Source organism: Budorcas taxicolor, chromosome 1, assembly GCF_023091745.1.
Source record: "Budorcas taxicolor isolate Tak-1 chromosome 1, Takin1.1, whole genome shotgun sequence".
In the NCBI taxonomy this organism is placed as follows: Eukaryota; Metazoa; Chordata; class Mammalia; order Artiodactyla; family Bovidae; genus Budorcas; species Budorcas taxicolor.
The window spans coordinates 48,555,517-48,574,094 of record NC_068910.1 but is presented as its reverse complement, the minus strand read 5'-3'; the positions used below and the strand labels follow the sequence as shown (position 1 = coordinate 48,574,094).

The 18,578-nt window shown below is 51.3% G+C and overlaps 1 protein-coding gene across 1 annotated transcript in view; it reads right to left on the bottom strand.

Annotated features, from left to right (window-relative positions):
* The window catches only part of SCN5A (sodium voltage-gated channel alpha subunit 5), an 85,820-nt gene that overhangs the window by 30,085 nt on the left and 37,157 nt on the right, over positions 1–18,578 (bottom strand). Inside the window, exons 14-18 of the mRNA XM_052649864.1 lie at positions 12,120–12,293; positions 10,455–10,811; positions 4,533–4,973; positions 2,979–3,140; positions 11–131 (exon numbers count right to left, since the gene is read on the bottom strand). Of these exons, the coding sequence (XP_052505824.1) occupies positions 11–131; positions 2,979–3,140; positions 4,533–4,973; positions 10,455–10,811; positions 12,120–12,293 (1,255 nt within the window). The remainder of the gene's footprint in view (positions 1–10; positions 132–2,978; positions 3,141–4,532; positions 4,974–10,454; positions 10,812–12,119; positions 12,294–18,578) is intronic.

The window sequence follows — 18,578 nt, the reverse complement described above, 5'->3', positions numbered from 1 at the left end:
GGGGCCGTACCTTCCGTGAAGCAGTCCTCTGGATCTTTGACGTCCTCTCCGAGGTCAGGGATCTGCTCCAGGAGGTCAGCAGTGTTGGTCATATCTGCTGTGCTCCCCTCAGAGTAACTGTCTTCGGGAAGCTGCAGGCAGGATTGTGAGGTGGGGTGGGTGAGCGCATGAGCGTAGGCTCTGCAGCAGCCTCCAGCCTGGGGCTCCCAGAGTGGAGGTGCCTAGGCCATCCCCCACGGCATACCTGGAGAATCTGAGCCCAGGGGGATGGGAACCTGTCACGAAGCTCACCGGGGCTGGACCTTAGGGCCCCTGGGTCAGTGATTCTGGGCTGCTGGTGTCTAGGGCAGGGGTGCAGGGGTGGGACAAGGGTTCTGGGAAAACCCCAGGAATGGGGAAGGCATCCAGGTGGAAGTGAAACAGGCATGAGGTGCAACAGGGACACACGCTGGGATGTGGACACAGTGGCAGCCCAGCACACACACAGGAAACAGGCAGCCCACGCCCAGAACAGAGTCAGCTCCAGGGTCAGAGGCACACACAGGCACAGCGTCAGACATGCAAAGGACAGGCCAGGGACCCCAGCCCACATTTCTCACTCAGTTCATACGGGTGCTGGTGTGAGGCACACAGCCTAGAGCAGGAAGGTGCTGGAACCTTCCCTGCCTGGTCACGCAGGTTTCTGTGGCCCTGATCCCGCATAATCTGATGATGACAGGTATGTGCCGCTGCCCTTACGAGCACCTGTGTGTGTCATGTGTGGGCACCTGAGTAGGAGTGCTGTAGTTCTGCCCAGTTCCCCTCTTTGGGCCAGTGCACCTGTCTCCAGCTGCTGCGAACACTGTTTAGCTGACCCCATCTCCAGAAAAGTGCCTTTAGCCAGGGGCCTGCCATCCTTGGAAAAAGTTTGGGGGTTACAACCCGAGTCGAGGGTGGCTGACACCCAGTGACGGACTGATAAGGAAGGGACCCAGCTGAGGCTGGAATCCAGCCAGCATAACACCTGGAGCTGCTGCTTCTGCCTTATCTTGCTTTTCTCACTTCCTTACAGGTCTCTCCTGAGGGCACCCTCTCAATCAATCATTTGCACAGGAAGCCGGGCGCTGGCTCTGCCTCTGGGAATCCGCCTTAATGACAAGTGTGGCAGGGAAGAGGGTTCTGGGGAGGAAGGAAGCCTTCATTTGCTTCAGATCACATCTACAACACCCAGCTCAGCTGTCCACCTCACGCTGCTCAGGCTCCGCTCCACTCTGGGGAGAGCTGGTTTGAGTTCTTGGGCAGCCCTGGCTCTCAATGCTGCCTTTTCTCTTCCTTCCACAATTCAGTCCACTGCTGTCTCAAAGTCCTCTTTAACCTTGAGATTGGCTGTAAGGAGTGACTGGATCCTGGTGAAAATGTAGAGTGCCCCTGGGTGCAGGGCGGTTTCTGTGGTTCTGAGGTTCGCGTCCTTACTCCAGCTTCGTGCAGTGCTGAGCTGGGAAAGGCACAGTGGAGGGTCTTTGGGCGCCTTTTCTTTTCAGACACTAGAGATGGCAAGTTCTCAGGATTTCCCGGGCAAGTGAGATGAGGGGTCCTTCTCCTAGGAAAGTCCCAGCCCACCTGGCTGTCTCCTCATTTCCACTGTGACTTGATCTGAAGAGGTGATGGAGGTACCAGACTTGCTCAAAGGTCAGCATTCCAGTACGGGAGCCCCTTCTGTCCATGACCTTCCGTCCCTCCCGTGTCTTCCTGTTCCCTCCGCCTTGGTGTGTCAGACCCTCCAGGAGGACAAGTGTGACCTGCACAGTCAGGGCGATGATTCCATTAGGCCCTTGTACTCCCAAACTGGCCATGAAAACAAAGCTTCCCATGGGCCCATCCCATGAAAGGAACAAGACAAAGGAGAAATGTTGCCTTGGGGCAAGTCACAGCTGCCGGACTGAGGCTGAGGTCAGGATGCAGGACAAGGGCCCTGGGCACGGTCTCTGAGCACATGACCTCCACCTTCCTGGGTGCTTGGCAGAGCAGGGGTGGGGTGTAGCCAGCAGTGCCACAGTCCAGTTAGCTCAGGGGCTGCAAACCCAAGTGCTTACGGGGCCAGGCAGGTGATGGAATGAAGGCAGGCAGGTGCGGTCTGGCCAGTCGCAGCGGTCTGGCCAGTCGCAGCTTTCTGGCTGGTCAAGGAGGCGGTTACACCCTTCAGCAGGGAAGCTCTTCTTCCGATATTTTTTTTATTTCAAGACAAGCCAGAATGCAGACTTTTCATAGGAAAGTCTCTGGCTTTTAAATGTTGGTCGCTGTTGTCTTGTTATTCAGTAGCTCAGTTGTGTCTGACTCTTTGCGACCCCATGGACTGCAGCATGCCAGGCTTCCCTGTCCTTCACCATCTCCTGGAGCTTGCTCAAACTCGTATCCATTGAGTCGGTGATGCCATCCAACCATCTTATCTTCTGTCATCCCCTTCTCCTCCTGTCTTCAATCTTTCCCAGCATCAGGGTCTTTTCCAATGAGTCAGCTCTTCGTATCAGGCGGCCAAAGTATTGGTAATGAGCACAAATTAAAACTCTTTTGTGTCCAGAGCAAGTGCCTCTGACAGGCCTCGTGTTTGCTGCTTCAGCTTCCGTCCAGGTGAGAAGCGGCTAGTGGCTCGTGTGTTAAGAGCCTGTGCTCAGAGCTCCCCCACTCCCCCAGGCTGACTCACAGGACAGACATTTGCCAACAGGACCAAAGCACAGGAACCCAGTGAGGAAGGGGTGAACACGCAGGGGTTTGGGGTTAGTCCTGTGGCATGCTCCTGGGGCCTGCTTCCTGAATTTCCCCATGGCTCTGGGCCCCAAGCCATCCCTCCCCTGTCTGGGGTCACTCTGCAAACGGGTCTCCCACACTGGCTGTGATAGTGGCTGTGGTTCCCACCAGAAGGTTGGTGTCTGGGGGCCTCTCACGGCCCCCAGCCCCAGCGGCAGTGCCCCAGTGGCTTCGGGGACAAAGGTGTGCGTTACCTCACTGCACCCTGGGGCCGGGGCCTCTGCTCGCCGCTGCCGCTGCAAGTTTGCCTGAGCCTCACTGGCCTCGGCCCCAGAGGAGGTGGTCTCCGACACCTGGTTCCAGACCCTCGGCTCCGGGAGGGCCTCTGGGCTGCCGGATGCAGGCTGGGATTCCTGCTGAAGAGACCCCCAGCCCATGAGCTACCCAGCCAGTGTTTCCAGGATCCTGGCTCTGCTTCACTACTCTCTTCGTGAGGCATCATCTCACTGAAGACCCCTCCTTCAGGCATTCTAAGGCTGACGGAAGCTCCTGAGAGGACCAGGCAAAGGGCCTAAAGCTAAACAAAGCCCCTGGCCTGGCTGGCACAAATCTCCCCCTCCTCTCACTTCTCGAAGGGTGTCAGTGCGCCACGATGTCCAGATCCCAGGTGCTGGCAGCTCCACTTAGGAGGACAGGCTTTCCCCAGGAGTTCCCATGGCAGCTCAGCTTACACGCACACACCACACGCACACACCACACGCACACACCACACACACACACACAACACACACACACACGCGTCTCAGGGCCAACAGGCTCAAGGGAAGCAGAGGAGCAGGAACAGCAGGGGCAGCCGGAATTCCACTCCTGTGCTGGAAGCGTCGTCCTGGAGCTAATTCTAAGCCACGGTTCTGGCAACACCAACCCTTCCCCTCCCCCAACGAACTCTGTGGCTGTCCCGCCGCCTGCCTGAAAGGGCAGGAGCTGGCCTCTGGGACCACAGGAAGGCAGGAGTTTGTGGAATCAAGGCTGGAGCCACAGATCAAATTCCATGCAGGGGAGCAGCTGCTCTTCTCAGCCAGACCCACCCAGTGCAGGCCCCAAGGAGGTGGCCAGCGTGGGCCCAGTGAAACCGAGAGACCTAGTCCTCACTGTCTGACCAAGGACCTTGGGAGAAGCCACCTGAGCCGGGCTCAGGCCGTGAGGACACTGAGGGAGCCAGGGAGGGGGTGGGGTGCACTGTCCCTTTTGTTCAGACTCCAGTCCTAAGTGTTAAAAATAACAGGTTGGGAGATAAGATAGTGCTGTCTCTGACAACTGCCATCTTAGGGATGCTTATTTTTAAACCTCAGAATGAGCCCTGGGCCTGGGGGGAGGGGGAGGGGCAGTGGTGAGGTCAGGAGGCCACTCTCCCCCACTCACCAAGACACTCCGCCTTGTTAGTCTTGGAGGGGATAAGGTCAGGGTTGGGTCTGGGAGCCAGGCTTCCTGGCTCTGTCCTAGACCTGTGAGGAACTCCTGCAAGTCTGTCTCTCTTGCTGTGCCTCGGTTTCTCTCTCTGAATAACTGGCTGCCCGTGTCCAGCCAGGGGATGAATGATAGTCCCTTGAAGATGCCCTCCTGGGCTGGGCTGGGGAGAGAGGGTTGCCAGCCGGTCTCAGCATGCCTCCACGAGGCTGGTTCTGGGGGGGTGGCCTGTGTTCCCCCTCCAGGCCAATCCCTACTGGGGCAACTGTTCCGAGTGAAGCTGGGTCCCCTGGGCAGGAGGCGGTGCTCATGCACATGAGGGGCAGGGTTTGTGGGCTCACCTGCTTGCTGGACCCTTCCTCTGTGCTCAGGCTGTTCTCCTCATCCTCCTCGGGGTCATCCATGTCTGACTCGGCCACGGCGATGGGCACACACACAGGCTCGGCATCCCCGGGTGCGCCCTGACCTGGCCGCTGGCCTTCCTCAAACCGCGTCTCCTTGCGGGCTGGGGGAGCCTTCTCGCTCTCTGGTGGGGGCGGGGGGCTGGAGGCGGCGATACAGCCTGGCAGCTGGCCCTGGGAGGCGAGCGCCGCGGGCTTCTGAGGCGGCCGCTGCAGGAGCCCACAGCAGAAGTCCCAGGTGGTCCGCTTGATGAAGCGCAGGCCCCGCTGGATGCGGGCCAGGGCCAGCTGGAGGTTGTTCATCTCCCCATCCTCGTCGGGGGCTGTGAGGTTGTCCGCACTGAAGGAGCTGAGCAGTAAAGCCAGGAAGAGGTTCAGGACCTGTGGAGACAACGCCAAGCCCTGGGCGCTCAGGATGGAGAACCCTTGAGGAGGGCCAGAAGCAAAGAGTGCAAGGCTTGGACCCTAGGGCCTCATTCTAAGCTCTCACTCCCTTCAATATAAAGAGTTTGGCTCTGAAAGGAAAGGTGAATTCTCATCCTGAGGTAGCAGATACACAGGCCCTGGAGTGAGCAGCTGCAGCTGGTCTCCTGCTGATGCTTCGAGATGGGAGACCAGTGGGAGCGCTGGGTTCTGACTGGGTGTGTTCTCATGGGTTTCCCGGCCCAACACATGTGCTGAGAAGGCCCTCAATCTAAGGGAAGGACAAAAGGAGTGAGAATAGGCCAGCTAGAATCCATCTTGACTGAGAGATACATGTCCATACTAGGAACAGATATGGAGATGACTGGCTAGAAAAAATACAACAATGGAAAACTGCCCGATTTAAGCAGCCTAAGCTGCTCCCCCCTAACTTGTCTGTCTGCTCTTCCACACGTACTTTGCTTCTAATAAACGCTTTTATCTTTTTCACAGTCGTGGTCTCTTTGCTGAATCCTTTCTTCAAAGAAGAACCGAGGTCATTCTTCCAGCTTTTCACCACCAGAATCAACCCCTCCTCCCAAGGGTTCAGATACAGTCTGAACTGAGGGTGTGCAGACCCAGGATTCTTGGGTGTTGGTGCACATTCAATGGGAGAGCTGTGGATTCCTCTGATGTCAAAGTCTGCAGATACTGTCACGCTGTCTTGGGAATAATGGGGGGCCATGCAGTCATGGTGAGGGCTTCCCTAGCGGCTCAGCAGTAAAGAACCCGCCTGCGGTACAGGAGACAGGGGTTCGATCTACAGGTTGGGAAAATCCCCTAGAGGAGGGTATTGCAACCCACTCCAGTACTCTTGTCTGGAAAATCCCATGGACAGAGGAGCCTGGCGGTCTACAGTCCATGGGGTCACAAAGAGTCAGACCTGACTGAAGCAACTTAGCATGTACACATGCAGTCATGGTGAGCATAGCACTGCTCCCTGGGAAGTGGGATCCAAGCTGGGATTACCAGGGAAAAGACAGACTCCCAGCCAGAAGCAGCCCAGAGCATCCATTCATCTGCCCACCCATCCATCGCTCATCTGCTCTTGGGGACCTCCTGGGAAGGGGCCTGTGCATCTGTTGGCATCTGATGTACCTCTAAGTTCCCTACTGAAGCTAGTTCCCCACTCAAACATTTGGGGGCTCCTGCTGTGCAGCACACTCCAGCGGTGTCCCCAGATCTTACTATGCTCCCCAGGTGAAGGACATGGGATACTGAGCACAGAAGAGGGCGATGGCAGGAGAAGAGGCCAGGTGGCAGCTCTTGGGACTGACTGCAGGGTCAAGCCACTGAGAGGGGGTTGTTGCGTCCAGGTGGGGAAGGGTGCTCGGGTGGGTGTTGTGTAACGCTAGACAGCTGGGATGGAGTGGAGAGACCTGGGGCTGGGGCCAGGGGCCAGCCTTAGCTCTAGTGCCCATATGCTGCAGGGAGGCAGGGGAGGGGCTGAAGCCTCAGAGGTGCCAGAAGACACAGACTTACTATTATGGATTTGAGACCCCTATGGGGGGGTTGCAAAATCCTCCTGTCTTTGGATGGTTCTTGACTACTGCTTGTTGCTAAACCACCCTGCAAGTCTGAAGGTTTAGTTTTGGTTAAAAAGGCGAATTTCTGTTGAGTGACAAGGGACTGGGCTTGGGTCTTGGGGAGGGTAACTGAAGATGGCAGCGGGCTTGTTCCACACAGGGGGCAGTCTGGCTCCTGGGCACCACCAGGCCGATGGGCTAGAGAAGCAACCTCCCCCACCTTGGGCTTGTTCTTCCCCCACAGCCACTCCCAGAAGGAGTCCAGTCGGATGGGGGCCTCTACAGCAGGGTGGTGTGAAGGTGGACACCCAATCTGAATCCTTCCTGCCCTGGCTTCTTACAAGCCCCTGAGACACGTCTGTCAGCAAGCTGGGAAGAATTCTGACGAAGGCAGTGGGCAGGATTGGCGTGCCAGGCCTCAGAAACCTGCCTTTGGTTTCAAAATTAACACTCATTCATGTGGACAGTATGGAAAGGTTAAGAAGTGGGCTCTCCTGTCCTATATCCACAGAGAGATGATCGCTTGTGACACCTGGCAGCCTTTTTTTTTTATGTCGTCACTGGAGGGGTGAGGCATGTGATGGGATTCAGAGCTGCTGTCTACACTGACCCCTGGCCAGGCCTCTGGCCTCTGTCCACACTGGCCTGGGCCTGACCTGCCTCTCTTCCTGGTAGCCCACCCTGGACACGCCCACCACAGCCGTCGCTCACGCCTGGCTGAACATCTGATCACCAGGCATCTAGGGCCAGGCTGGGGGTGGGGCAGGAGGTGCCTGGGCAGCCTCGTCTGCCCACAGAGTGTGCCAGGGCCTTCCTTGCCGCCGGCTTCGGAAGTTCGGCGGCTTCCGGTGCTTTCCCCGTCAATCACACGCTGCTGCCCCTGGCCCCTGCCTGATCGTCACTTCCCATTTCAATGGCAATCTTGCTTCCACCCACGCCCGGCAGCGGCCCAATTCCTGAGGCGGCCAGGGAGGGGGCTGCGTGGGCTGCGTTTGCTTCCCTCCTCCAGCAGCCTCTAATCTTCTCATCCTCAGGCAGATCCGCTTGGAAATCGCAGGCTGTGTGTGCGTGAGAGCAGCTCAGCCTGGCCCTGGGCTGAGAGCTCTGTGCACTCACATCCTCCTCGGAACACACAAGAGTCTGCTGGGCTGGGGGCTGAGTGAGGGGCACCCCGAGTGGCAGTGTGTTTGAAGGGAGGGGAGGGGGTTGCGGGGAGCTGGACTCCATGGGCACTGAGCACTCTGCTTCCTCTCTGGGCTCCATCCATGGAGCCCGAGGGAGATGGACCTCAATTCAGACTGAGCCCACCCTGGCCTGCTTAAGGCACGTGGGAGGAGAAAGGAGGCAGGTCTGAGAAGTGCTTTGGAATCTGCAGCCCGTGGTACTCACATCACCCAAAACCTCTTTGTGAGTGGCTGTGGAGCCTGCACTGCCCACACGGGGGCCAGCGGGAGCCAGACCCTGCAGCTGTGATGGTGGAACGTGTGTGGTCCCCCTGTACACCCAGGAAGAAGGCTGCATGTCCACAGCGGACACTGACTTCTCCCTGAACCACTGACCCCTCTCAGCCTTGCTTCTTCCAAAGCCTCCATCTCTGGCATGTAGATTTTGATCTCTCTCAACTCCAGAAATTTCCCACGTTGTAAAGACACAAGGCAAAATGCACTCGCCCTGGGACAGACAGGTGACCAAGAGGGCAAAGACCTGGGCTCCTTCTGACAGGACAGCAGGGCCTCTCACCACAGCTACCCAGGGTGACATACAAGGCTCCCTCAGGCCCCACACACGTTCCACCTGCCTGCACCTGTGCTTTGCTTGACCTGCTTCTTCCCTCTCTAGCAGCACTTGTCTATCAGGTCAGCAACAAGTCCCCTCTACCAGAAAGGCCTCCTGGATTTCCCTAGCTAAAAGGGATCGGTACCCATGGTCTCCCCCTTAATGGCTCTGATCATTCTGACCAGCTTCATTCAGGCCTGTTTGAACTCGCCACCTGCTCACTCCCTCAAGGTGGCGAGCAAAGTCAGGGCCACACTCACCTCTGTACACCCAACAGCATCTGGCACAATATTTAGCATGCACCAGGGGCTCAGCAAATGTTTGTTAAGCTGAATTGAATCAGGTGATAAATCAGACAGTGAATAGCTAATAAAGTAATGAGTAGCTGAGCAAATAATTAATTAATGGATATAAACTGAATACATAAAGAACAAATAGGTAACTAGAGGGGTAAATGAATGAATGAGCAAATAAAGAGTGATGTGGATGAATAGACAGCTTAATGAGTGATAACTGGCTGGATAAATGAGTAGATGGGTGGGACTGACAAATGAATGAATAGATGACGGATAGATGGATGCAGAGATGGATGAATGAGCGGAGGGATAGATGAGTGACTGGAAAGATGCATGATGGGCGAATGAATGGATGGAATCGTGGGTGAGTGACCGGACGTGTAGATAGATGGACAAATGGATGGATGAGCAGGTGCACATGTGTGTGAATGAATGGGGACTGACAGGTGGATAGTTGATGGATAGATGAATGGATGGGTAAGTGAATGAGTAGATGGGGTTGATGGGTGGGTGGACGGCTGGGTGAGGGGGTGGATAAATGGATAGGCAGATTGGTAACTTAATAGATTGGTAGAGACAGAGATAGACAGACGGGTTACTGATGAGTGGATAGATAGCTGGATAGGTAGAGTAGATGGATGAGTGGAGAGATGAAAAGAATGAACGGGTAACAGACAGATACATGAATGGGTGGGTAAATGGGTGAATGAATGAATATTGCCATTGTTGTTTAGTTGCTAAGTCATGTCTGACTCTTTTGTGACCACATGGACTATAGCCCACCAGGCTCTCTGTCCATGGGATTTCTCAGGCAGAATACTGGAGTGGGTTGCCATTTCCTTCTCCAGGGGATCTTCCAGACCCAGGGATCGATTGTGTGTCTCCTGCATTGGCAGGCAGATTCTTTACCATTGAGCCACCAGGGAAGCCCATGAATGAATGAATAAGTGGAAGGATGGGTAAACGAGTAGATGGGTGGATGAGACTGATGGGTGGGTGGGTGGATGGGTGCATGGATGAGACTGATGGGTGGGTGGGTGGATGGGTGCATGGATGAGACTGATGGGTGGATGGGTGGATGGGTGCATGGATGAGACTGATGGGTGGATGGGTGGATGGGTGCATGGATGAGACTGATGGGTGGATGGGTGGATGGGTGCATGGATGAGACTGATGGGTGGGTGGGTGGATGGGTGCATGGATGAGACTGATGGGTGGGTGGGTGGATGGGTGCATGGATGAGACTGATGGGTGGGTGGGTGGATGGGTGCATGGATGAGACTGATGGGTGGGTGGGTGGATGGGTGCATGGATGAGACTGATGGGTGGGTAGGTGGATGGGTGCATGGATGAGACTGATGAGTGGGTGGGTGGATGGGTGGGTGGATGAGATTGATGGGTGGGTGGGTGGATGAGATTGATGGGTGGGTGGGTGGGTGAGTGCATGGATGAGACTGATGGGTGGATGGGTGGATGGGTGGGTGGATGAGATTGATGGGTGGATGGGTGGATGAGTGCATGGATGAGACTGATGGGTGGGTGGGTGGATGGGTGGGTGGATGAGATTGATGGGTGGGTGGGTGGATGAGTGCATGGATGAGACTGATGGGTGGATGGGTGGATGGGTGGATGGATGAGATTGATGGGTGGATGGGTGATTTGATAGATGACTGACAGAGGGAGTGGATGGATGGAAGGAAGGGTAAGCGAATGGACAGATGGGTGATTGGGTGGGTGGGTAGCTAGGTAGATGAATGGATGGGTAGGTGAGTGAGCATGAGAGAGGCCTCTGGCCAACTTACCACGAGGTTACCAATGACCATAACAAGCAGGAAGACCAGCAGGCACAGTGACTGCCCAGAGACCTCCATGCAGTCCCACATGGTCTCGATCCACTCTCCACAGAGGATGCGGAAGATGATAAGGAAGGCATGGAAGAAATCCATCATGTGCCAGCGGGGCAGGAGGCCTGAGTCGCTGATGCGGTGCCTCAGCTCTGAGTAGTTCTTGCCAAAGAGCTGCATGCCCACCACAGCGAAGATGAACACAATGATGGCCAGCACCAGCGTTAGGTTGCCCAGCGCGCCCACTGAGTTCCCGATGATCTTGATGAGCGTGTTCAGGGTGGGCCAGGATTTGGCCAGCTTGAAGACCCGAAGCTAGGGAGGGAGGGGTCCTTGTGAGGGCCTCTGGCTCTCACCGCCCATGGACATCCTCACGCCCCTAGCTCCTGCCTGAAAACCCAGGGCTCCCTTGGAGGTCATCAACACCTGTTTCGCCCCTTTCTCCAAGAGCACACACTACTGTTTCTCTCCAGAGCCTGAGGGTAGTTTCACTGGGCTCTGATCTGGGAGTCAGGCCAACAGCTCCAGACTCCTCTCCCCAAACACCCCTTCTATTTGTCCCCACACCAGCCTCCTACTCACCTTGGTCTCACTTCTAGGAACCACCCAGTAGATTCCCCCATCATGGAATGTCCCTTTTCCAGACCTGTCCTCATCAGGGGTCCTTCCAGGCAGGCTCAAACCATCCCTGAATCACCCATTCAACTCCATCCTTCCCTCCTCTCAGTCATCATAGAGAAAGGCAGCCAGTGCTTAGCATTTATTGAGCACCTACTGTGTCGGGCCTTATGCTTGGATCAGCTAATTAGGAACTCCAAATAACTACATGAGGGTGGCACTTTTATTATCTTATTTGACAGATGAAGAAGCCAACTTTAGAGGTGGAGTAACTTGTCTAAATCCCTTGGATCTTGGCAGTGCAGTTGGGATTAGAATCCATAGCCTGGGCTTTCTTTTTTGTCCCAACCATTCTGCTTTTCTAGCCCAAGTTGAAGCCACCTCCTCCAGAAAGCCTTCCCTGACCTACTTCTGGCCCCATGCCTGGACCTCTGAGACAGTGTGAGCTCAGAGCATGGTCCACAGACTCATGTCTTTGATATTATCTGAGACCTGCTGAATCCACATTGGAACGTTAGCAAGATCGCCAGGCAATTTGTGTGCACAGTAAAGTTTCAAAAATGCAGATTCTAAAACCAGCAGGTGGAGCCCCAGGTGAGCTATCAGGAGACTTGGTTCCACCTGTTACCTGCCATGTGGCTTTGGGAAACTGGTTTACCTCTTTTGGTCTTAGCCTCCTCATGTGTAGAATGGGAATGCAGTAACACTAGCTCCTCTCCTGGGATACTGTGAGGACTAAAGGGGGCATGGTGAACCGTAAAGGGCTTTGCAAATCATCAGGATGGATACCACCCCAAATGCCCCTCTGGAGGGAGGGAAAGCTCTCTTGCCCACCTCTATGTCCCCCAAATTGCCCATACTAGCCTATGCTGTACCTAGCGAGCAGCTTCTGGGTGAAGGTATGAAAGATCAGAGCAGGGGGCACTGAGTGATGGCCTCAGAGAGGGCATGCCTCAGTGGCCCCAGGGTCCCGCCCAGCCACCCCTGCCAGGCCCAGCCGGGTACCAGGCGGAAGGAGCGAAGCACCGACAGGTTGCCCATGCGGGACAGGCCCAGCTCCATGAGGCTGAGGATGACGATGATGCTGTCGAAGATGTTCCAGCCCTGCTGGAAGTAGTAGTAGGGGTCCAGGGCAATGATCTTGAAGGTCATCTCTGCTGTGAAGATCCCTGTGAAGACCTGGGAAGGAGCGGGAATGAGGAGTTCCAACATTCAGGCTGGAAAGAGTCTCTGGCAGCAGGGTCTCCCTACCTCCTGACTCTTGCTCCAGGAGGGTCCCCCTCCAGGGCTGCCAGCTCTGACTGTGCCCAGAATCCCAGTGGTGCTTGCTTGGCCCTGGCCCACCTCCTTGGGGACACCTCCAACCCGATGCCTCCAGCCAACTCTGCTGTTTCCCAGACATGACCCACCAGCCTGGGCCTCAAAAACAACTGAGCCCATTGCAGGCTCTAAAGACTGATGATTCTGGGAGGCACCTGGGATCAAGGGAGGCTGGGGTGGACCTCGACACCACCCAGCTCCAGACTTGTTCAAGCCCATGTTGCTGCAGGAAATTTTCCTTGCTTCACACACACCAAATTCACGCATTTCCACAAACACTCATGCTTCCGTGGCTCAGCACCTTCGACCATGCTGTTCCTACTTCCTCCCTGTCCGTGTGATGACTTTTCTCACTGTAACAACAATCAGCCACCATCTCTTGAGGCTTGACTATGTGCCTAGAGCTGGGCTAGAATGCTTAGAACAAGTCGTTTCTTTTAACCTGCCTAACAACCAGGTAAGAAAAGTAGCCTTAAGCCCATTTTACAGGTAAAGAAATTGACGCACTGAGAGGTTAAGTAATGTGCTTGGAGTCAAGTAGCTCATAAATTTGAGAACCAGTAGAAGAACATTATGGCAATGTTTTTAATAGGGACAAAAGAATGCCCATCACAAGGAAGTGGTTAAACTATTTATGGCTCATCTGTACAGTAGAATATCCCACAACTATTTTTCTTACAGGAAAAAAAAAAAAACAAAAACGATGCTGTAGGAGAAGGAAATGGCAAGCCACTCCAGTGCTCTTGACTGGAGAATCCCAGGGACGGCGGAGCGTGGTGGGCTGCCCTCTATGGGGTCGCACAGAGTTGGACAGGACTGAAGTGACTTAGCAGCAGCAGCAGATGATGTTTAGTTAGTATGAAAGGACATTCACAAGGTGTTATGTTTCAAAAGTCAGTTTATAATGCATACAGTATGATCCCATTATAGACATAAGCCAAGGTTAGAGAGTTTTGCTGTTGTTCAGTAACTCAGTCGTGTCTGACTCTTTGCGACCCCGTTGACTGCAGCATGCCAGGCTTCCTTGTCCTTCACCATCTCCCAGAGTTTGCTCAAACTTATGTCCATTGAATCAGTGATGCCATCCCACCATCTCATTCTCTGTCATCTGCTTCTGTTCCTGCTTTCAATCTTTCCCAGCATCAGGGTCTTTTCCAGTGAGTCGGCTCTTCATATCAGGTGGCCAAAGTATTGGAGCTTCTGCTTCAGCATCAGTTCTTCTAGTGAATATTCAGGGTTGATTTCCTTTAGAGTTGACTGGTTGGATCTCCTTGCTGTCCAAGGGACTCTCAAGAGTCTTCTTCAGCACCACAGTTTGAAGGCATCAGTTCTTCAGCGCTCAGTCTTTTTTATTGTCCAGCTCTCACATCCTTACATGACTATTGGAAAAACCATAGCTTTAACTAGACAGACCTTTGTAGGCAAAATCTTCCCACTTCCTGGGAAGCCACTATTAGCACTCAGGGCTCTGTGAACCATCTGCTGGGAGTCAGGGGAGGTGGGTGCCCACACTCACAGCCTGTCTGCCAGATCCCAGTGAGCTTATAAAACACTAAGAGCTGTTTGTATCTGAAGCCCCTGTTGGGGCCTGGAGATCTCAGCAGTCATAATAAATGAGGCCAAAGAGACCAATAACCACCCTCTCACCCACTTGACATCCTTGAACTCTAACTCTTATAAACAGCCTATGGAGTTATTATTCTCCCCACTTTACATATAAGGACACTCAAGGCTCAGAGAGAGGGAGAAACTGGCCCAAGATTCCCCCATGGCAGACCCTGCGCTGGAACCCAGGTCTGGCTGCTGTTCTCTGCACATCTTAAACTATCCAGCTGTGCTCTCGTGTCCTTGCCATGCCAGCGATGATCCTTGGTCCAATTCATTTCTTATTATAAATTTCTGGAAACGGAATTGCACAGTCAACAAACATTTTCAGAGATTCTGACACATAGGTGCTAAATGATCCTCAGAGATAGGTTTTAACCAATTCCATGAACCACATGGGAAAACTGTTTTAATTCCTGTCTCACTCACCTCTCCAGTCCAACAGGACAAAGGCCATTTTTTATTGTTGTTTTGTTGGACATTTCTTCAATTTTTTAAATTTCTCCTTTTGTAAAGTTGCCTCTTCATACCCTTTACTTATTTTCCTGTTCGAGTGTTTGCCTTTTCTGGGTGTTGTTCATAAATAAATGTACTTTATGCCTTGCAATAAATGCACGGTATACATTGTGATTTTCTTATAATATTGGTGCAAATATAGAAAAACAGACTAGAGCTACAGAATTAAGAACTCAGAAATAGGAAATGCATATTTGGAGACTTGATAAATAACAGAGATGGCATTTTAAATCAGTAAGAAAAGGACAGACTATTCAGTAAACTATGCTGAGAAGAATGGTCACCTCTATGGAGGAAAGTGAGTTTAGATTCCTACCTCACAGTACTTTCATTAATTAGTTGCAGGGAAATGGATTCAATACCCAGATACAATAAAAATTTAAACTTTCTAGAATAAAAATGGGGGGAAATGTTTAAAATTTGGAGGTTAGGAAGGCTTTCCCTAACAACACAGAAAGTTTGTACCACGAAAGAAAAGATTGCTAAATTTACATACATTAAAATTTATATCTGTATAACAATGATATGGCAAACAAAGTGAAATCACTACCACAGACTGGAAATTGAAGTTATGAAAAGTATTTAACTGGAAAGACATGGGATCCAGAATATATATTGAACGCTTACACATCCATAAGGAGAAGGGGGACAATTCAGTGGCAAAAACACAACCACAAGGATGTGGACTGGATGGAGGAAATGACAGAAGAGGAAATTCCGATGGTTATAAACAAATGAAACACAGAAGGATGCAAATTAAATCAACATTGAGTTACTATTTCTCACCCATAAGAGAATCAAAAATAAACTTCTGTGTGTTGGCAACGATATGAAACAGTGGGAACTCACACTCCGTAAAAGCGTGGATTTGGTACAACCCTTTCAGGGAACGGTTGTGCAGTATCTGGTAAGTCACAGCTATGCATACCCTAAGCTGTAGCAATGTCAGATATGTATATTCTTAAGAAAGTCTCACAGGTCTGTGCAAGGAGGTGTGTCCAAGGAAGCTCTCTTTGCTGTATCCTTAGTCAAGGGAAGGGCTTCCCCGGTGGTTCAGATGGTAAGGCTAAGGAGCCGGGAAGGCTACAGTCCATGGGGTCACAAAGAGTCAGACACGACTGAGTGACTTCACTTCACTTCTAGAGGAACAGAGCCAAATACCTAACTGAGTCTTGCAGGTACCTATTTGGGCTTCCCTGGTGGCTCAGAGGTAAAGCATCTGCCTACAATGCAGGAGACCTGGGTTCAATCCCTGGGTCGGGAAGATCCCCTGGAGAAGGAAATGGCAACCCACTCCACAGGACTACATTGACTGCAAGGTAATCACTATCATGCACGTTTCCACAGTTTTGACATCTAGTATTTTTGCCTGGTTTTAAGGTTTATATAAAGGGGCCAGGCCATATGTGTTCCTTTTTTGCCAGTTCTTTTATTCTTCACATCACGTTTATGAGATTTATCCATATTGAAAGATATATATGCATTCCTTCTAGTTGGGCATAGTGTTTCACCACATGAAAATACCACAACATATTTTATACATGGGAGAGTAAGCTCTGGCTTCCCCAGGAGCCCAGTGATAAAGAATCCGCCTGCAATGTGGGAGACGCGGGTTCGATACCTGGGTCGGGAAGATCCCCTGGAGGAGGGCACAGCAACCCACTCCAGTATTCTTGCCTGGAGAATCCCCATGGACAGAGGAGCCTAGCAGGCTACAGTCCATAGGGTTGCAGAAAAGTCGGACACGACTGAAGCAACTTAGCATGCACACACGCAGGGTAAGCTCCTCCCCTAATTCCTTAATTTGTCTTGACAGACTTTACTTTTCCATATGAATTATAGGATTGCTTTGTCAAATCTCATGGGTAAAAAGTATGTTAGGATTTTTATCAGAATTACACCAAGCATTTAGGTGTAATTTGATCAGAACGGATATTTCTACAATATTCAGACTTTCATCCATGAAAATGGCATATTGCTGCACAACTGTTTTTCAATGGTTTTACAATTTTTCATATCAAATTTATAATCTTCTGGTATGTTTATTCCTATATTCCTCAGTTTTTATTGCTCTTGTGTTAACTTATAAATTCCTCTCTCCAAATGATCACTCATGGTGGCTTGGAGCAGAATTAATTTTAATATATTGAGCCTGTACCTACCAGCATTGCTGAACTCTCTTACTAGTTCTAATATTCTTTCTGTAGATTTTCTTGGATTATTTCTCTAGACAACAACATAATCTAGAAAATCACATTGGATCTGTTTTCCTTCCTTCTTTCTTCTTTTTCTTCTCTTACTACACTGATAAGGACGCCAGTATAGCTTGGACTGGAAGCAGGGAGACGGAAACAAAGCTTGAGCTGCGGCACAGCTGTGTAAGCTACTAGCGAAGAGCACGGGCCCTAGAAACAAAAGGCTTGGACTTTAATCTTGGGTCTTTCACTTCCTGGTTGTGTGACCACTCTGCCTCTGTTACCTTATCAGTAAAATGTTGTTTTCGTTTAATCACTGAGTCGTGTCTGATTCTTTTGCGACCCCATGGATTGTATCCTGCCAGGCCTCTCTGTCCATGGGATTTTCCAGGCAAGAATACTGGAGTGGTTGCCATTTTCTTCTCCAGGGGATCTTCCCGACCCAGGGATTGAACTCGTGTCTCCTGCATTGGCAGGCGGGTTCTTTACCACTGAGCCACTTGGGAAGCCCCATCAGTAAAACAGAGGTAATAATAATAGCATTTCCCTTACTGGTTGTTATAAAAAATTAGGTGTTCAACAAGTGTTAACTATGCTTATTAGAATCTCTTTGTGTGTTAATTTTTTAAACAGGTTCCAGGAACAGTCAGGTATAAATTCGAACTCCATATCTGTATAAAGCCAAATTCATAGTCACAAGCTTCCAAGGGTTACTATTTTTCAGCCCCTCTCTCCAGCCCTGACTGAGACTGACAACCTTCCTTCTTTCTCATTTTCCAGGGCCGGCGTGTGGATTTGCTTTAGTTCACCACTGTATTGAATGTAGGGTCATATTCTTATGGGCTCCTCGGTTCCAAACCCTACTTGCACTGTTCCAAACACAAGTCTTGTCTCTGCATGATCACTGAAATCCAAGCCCTGAAAATTACTCGATCAGCACCTGTCCCACCCCCTAAAGCAACTACAGAATGATTTCCCATGTTTACTGCTACGGTTTTTAAGTTCCTCTTTGTTTTTGTCACTTGGAGATTTTTGTTTCCTTCTCATGAACTTTGCTATGCGTGTCAAAGAATATTTGCTATATTTTTAATTGTTTTGTAGCTGGAGACATCTCAGGTTTTCTTGTCCACGTATTGCTAAAAACAGATGGTTCATTTGCCTTTTACCTCTGTTTATATAATGGGCTAGTTAAATCTATCAATCTTCTCCCCTTTATGGAATTTGTCTTTAGCGACATGCTTAGAAAGGCTTTTTTCACACCAAAATTATTTACCCATGCTTATTTTTGTGGTTTTGTTTCTTTACATTGAATATTTAAACCATCTAGAATATATTAACTGCAAGACAATTAAAATCTTACATACTAATGATAAAGCTATCCAAACAGGAAAGAATAGCTGTAATCCGACGACATGACCTATTACTAATAATCTAACCACAAGTTTAACACAGTCACAGTTCAGTCACAACTTAGTGGCCCAGGGAAGCCACCTGTGCTCTTCATCACCTTGACTTACGGCTCGGTCCAACCCAGTGGTCACATTCCATTAAAACTGCATTCAGCTGAAACCCTACATCACCACCACTTGGAGACCACCCAATACAAGGCAGGCACAATCGTGGAGCGAGACTCCTACCAACTGAGAGCTAGCTTTTCCTTCTGTTTGTACACAGAAGAAGAAAAGAAAAGTAGAACCACAGCAAAACAGACTCACATTTGTGAAAAAATGTGAACAGACCCTGTAGAGAATTGTCTAGAGCTCTGGACATGGAAAGTAATAAGGGAAAATGATCCTCACACTCCACAGCGTAGGGGACCTGCCCGCCC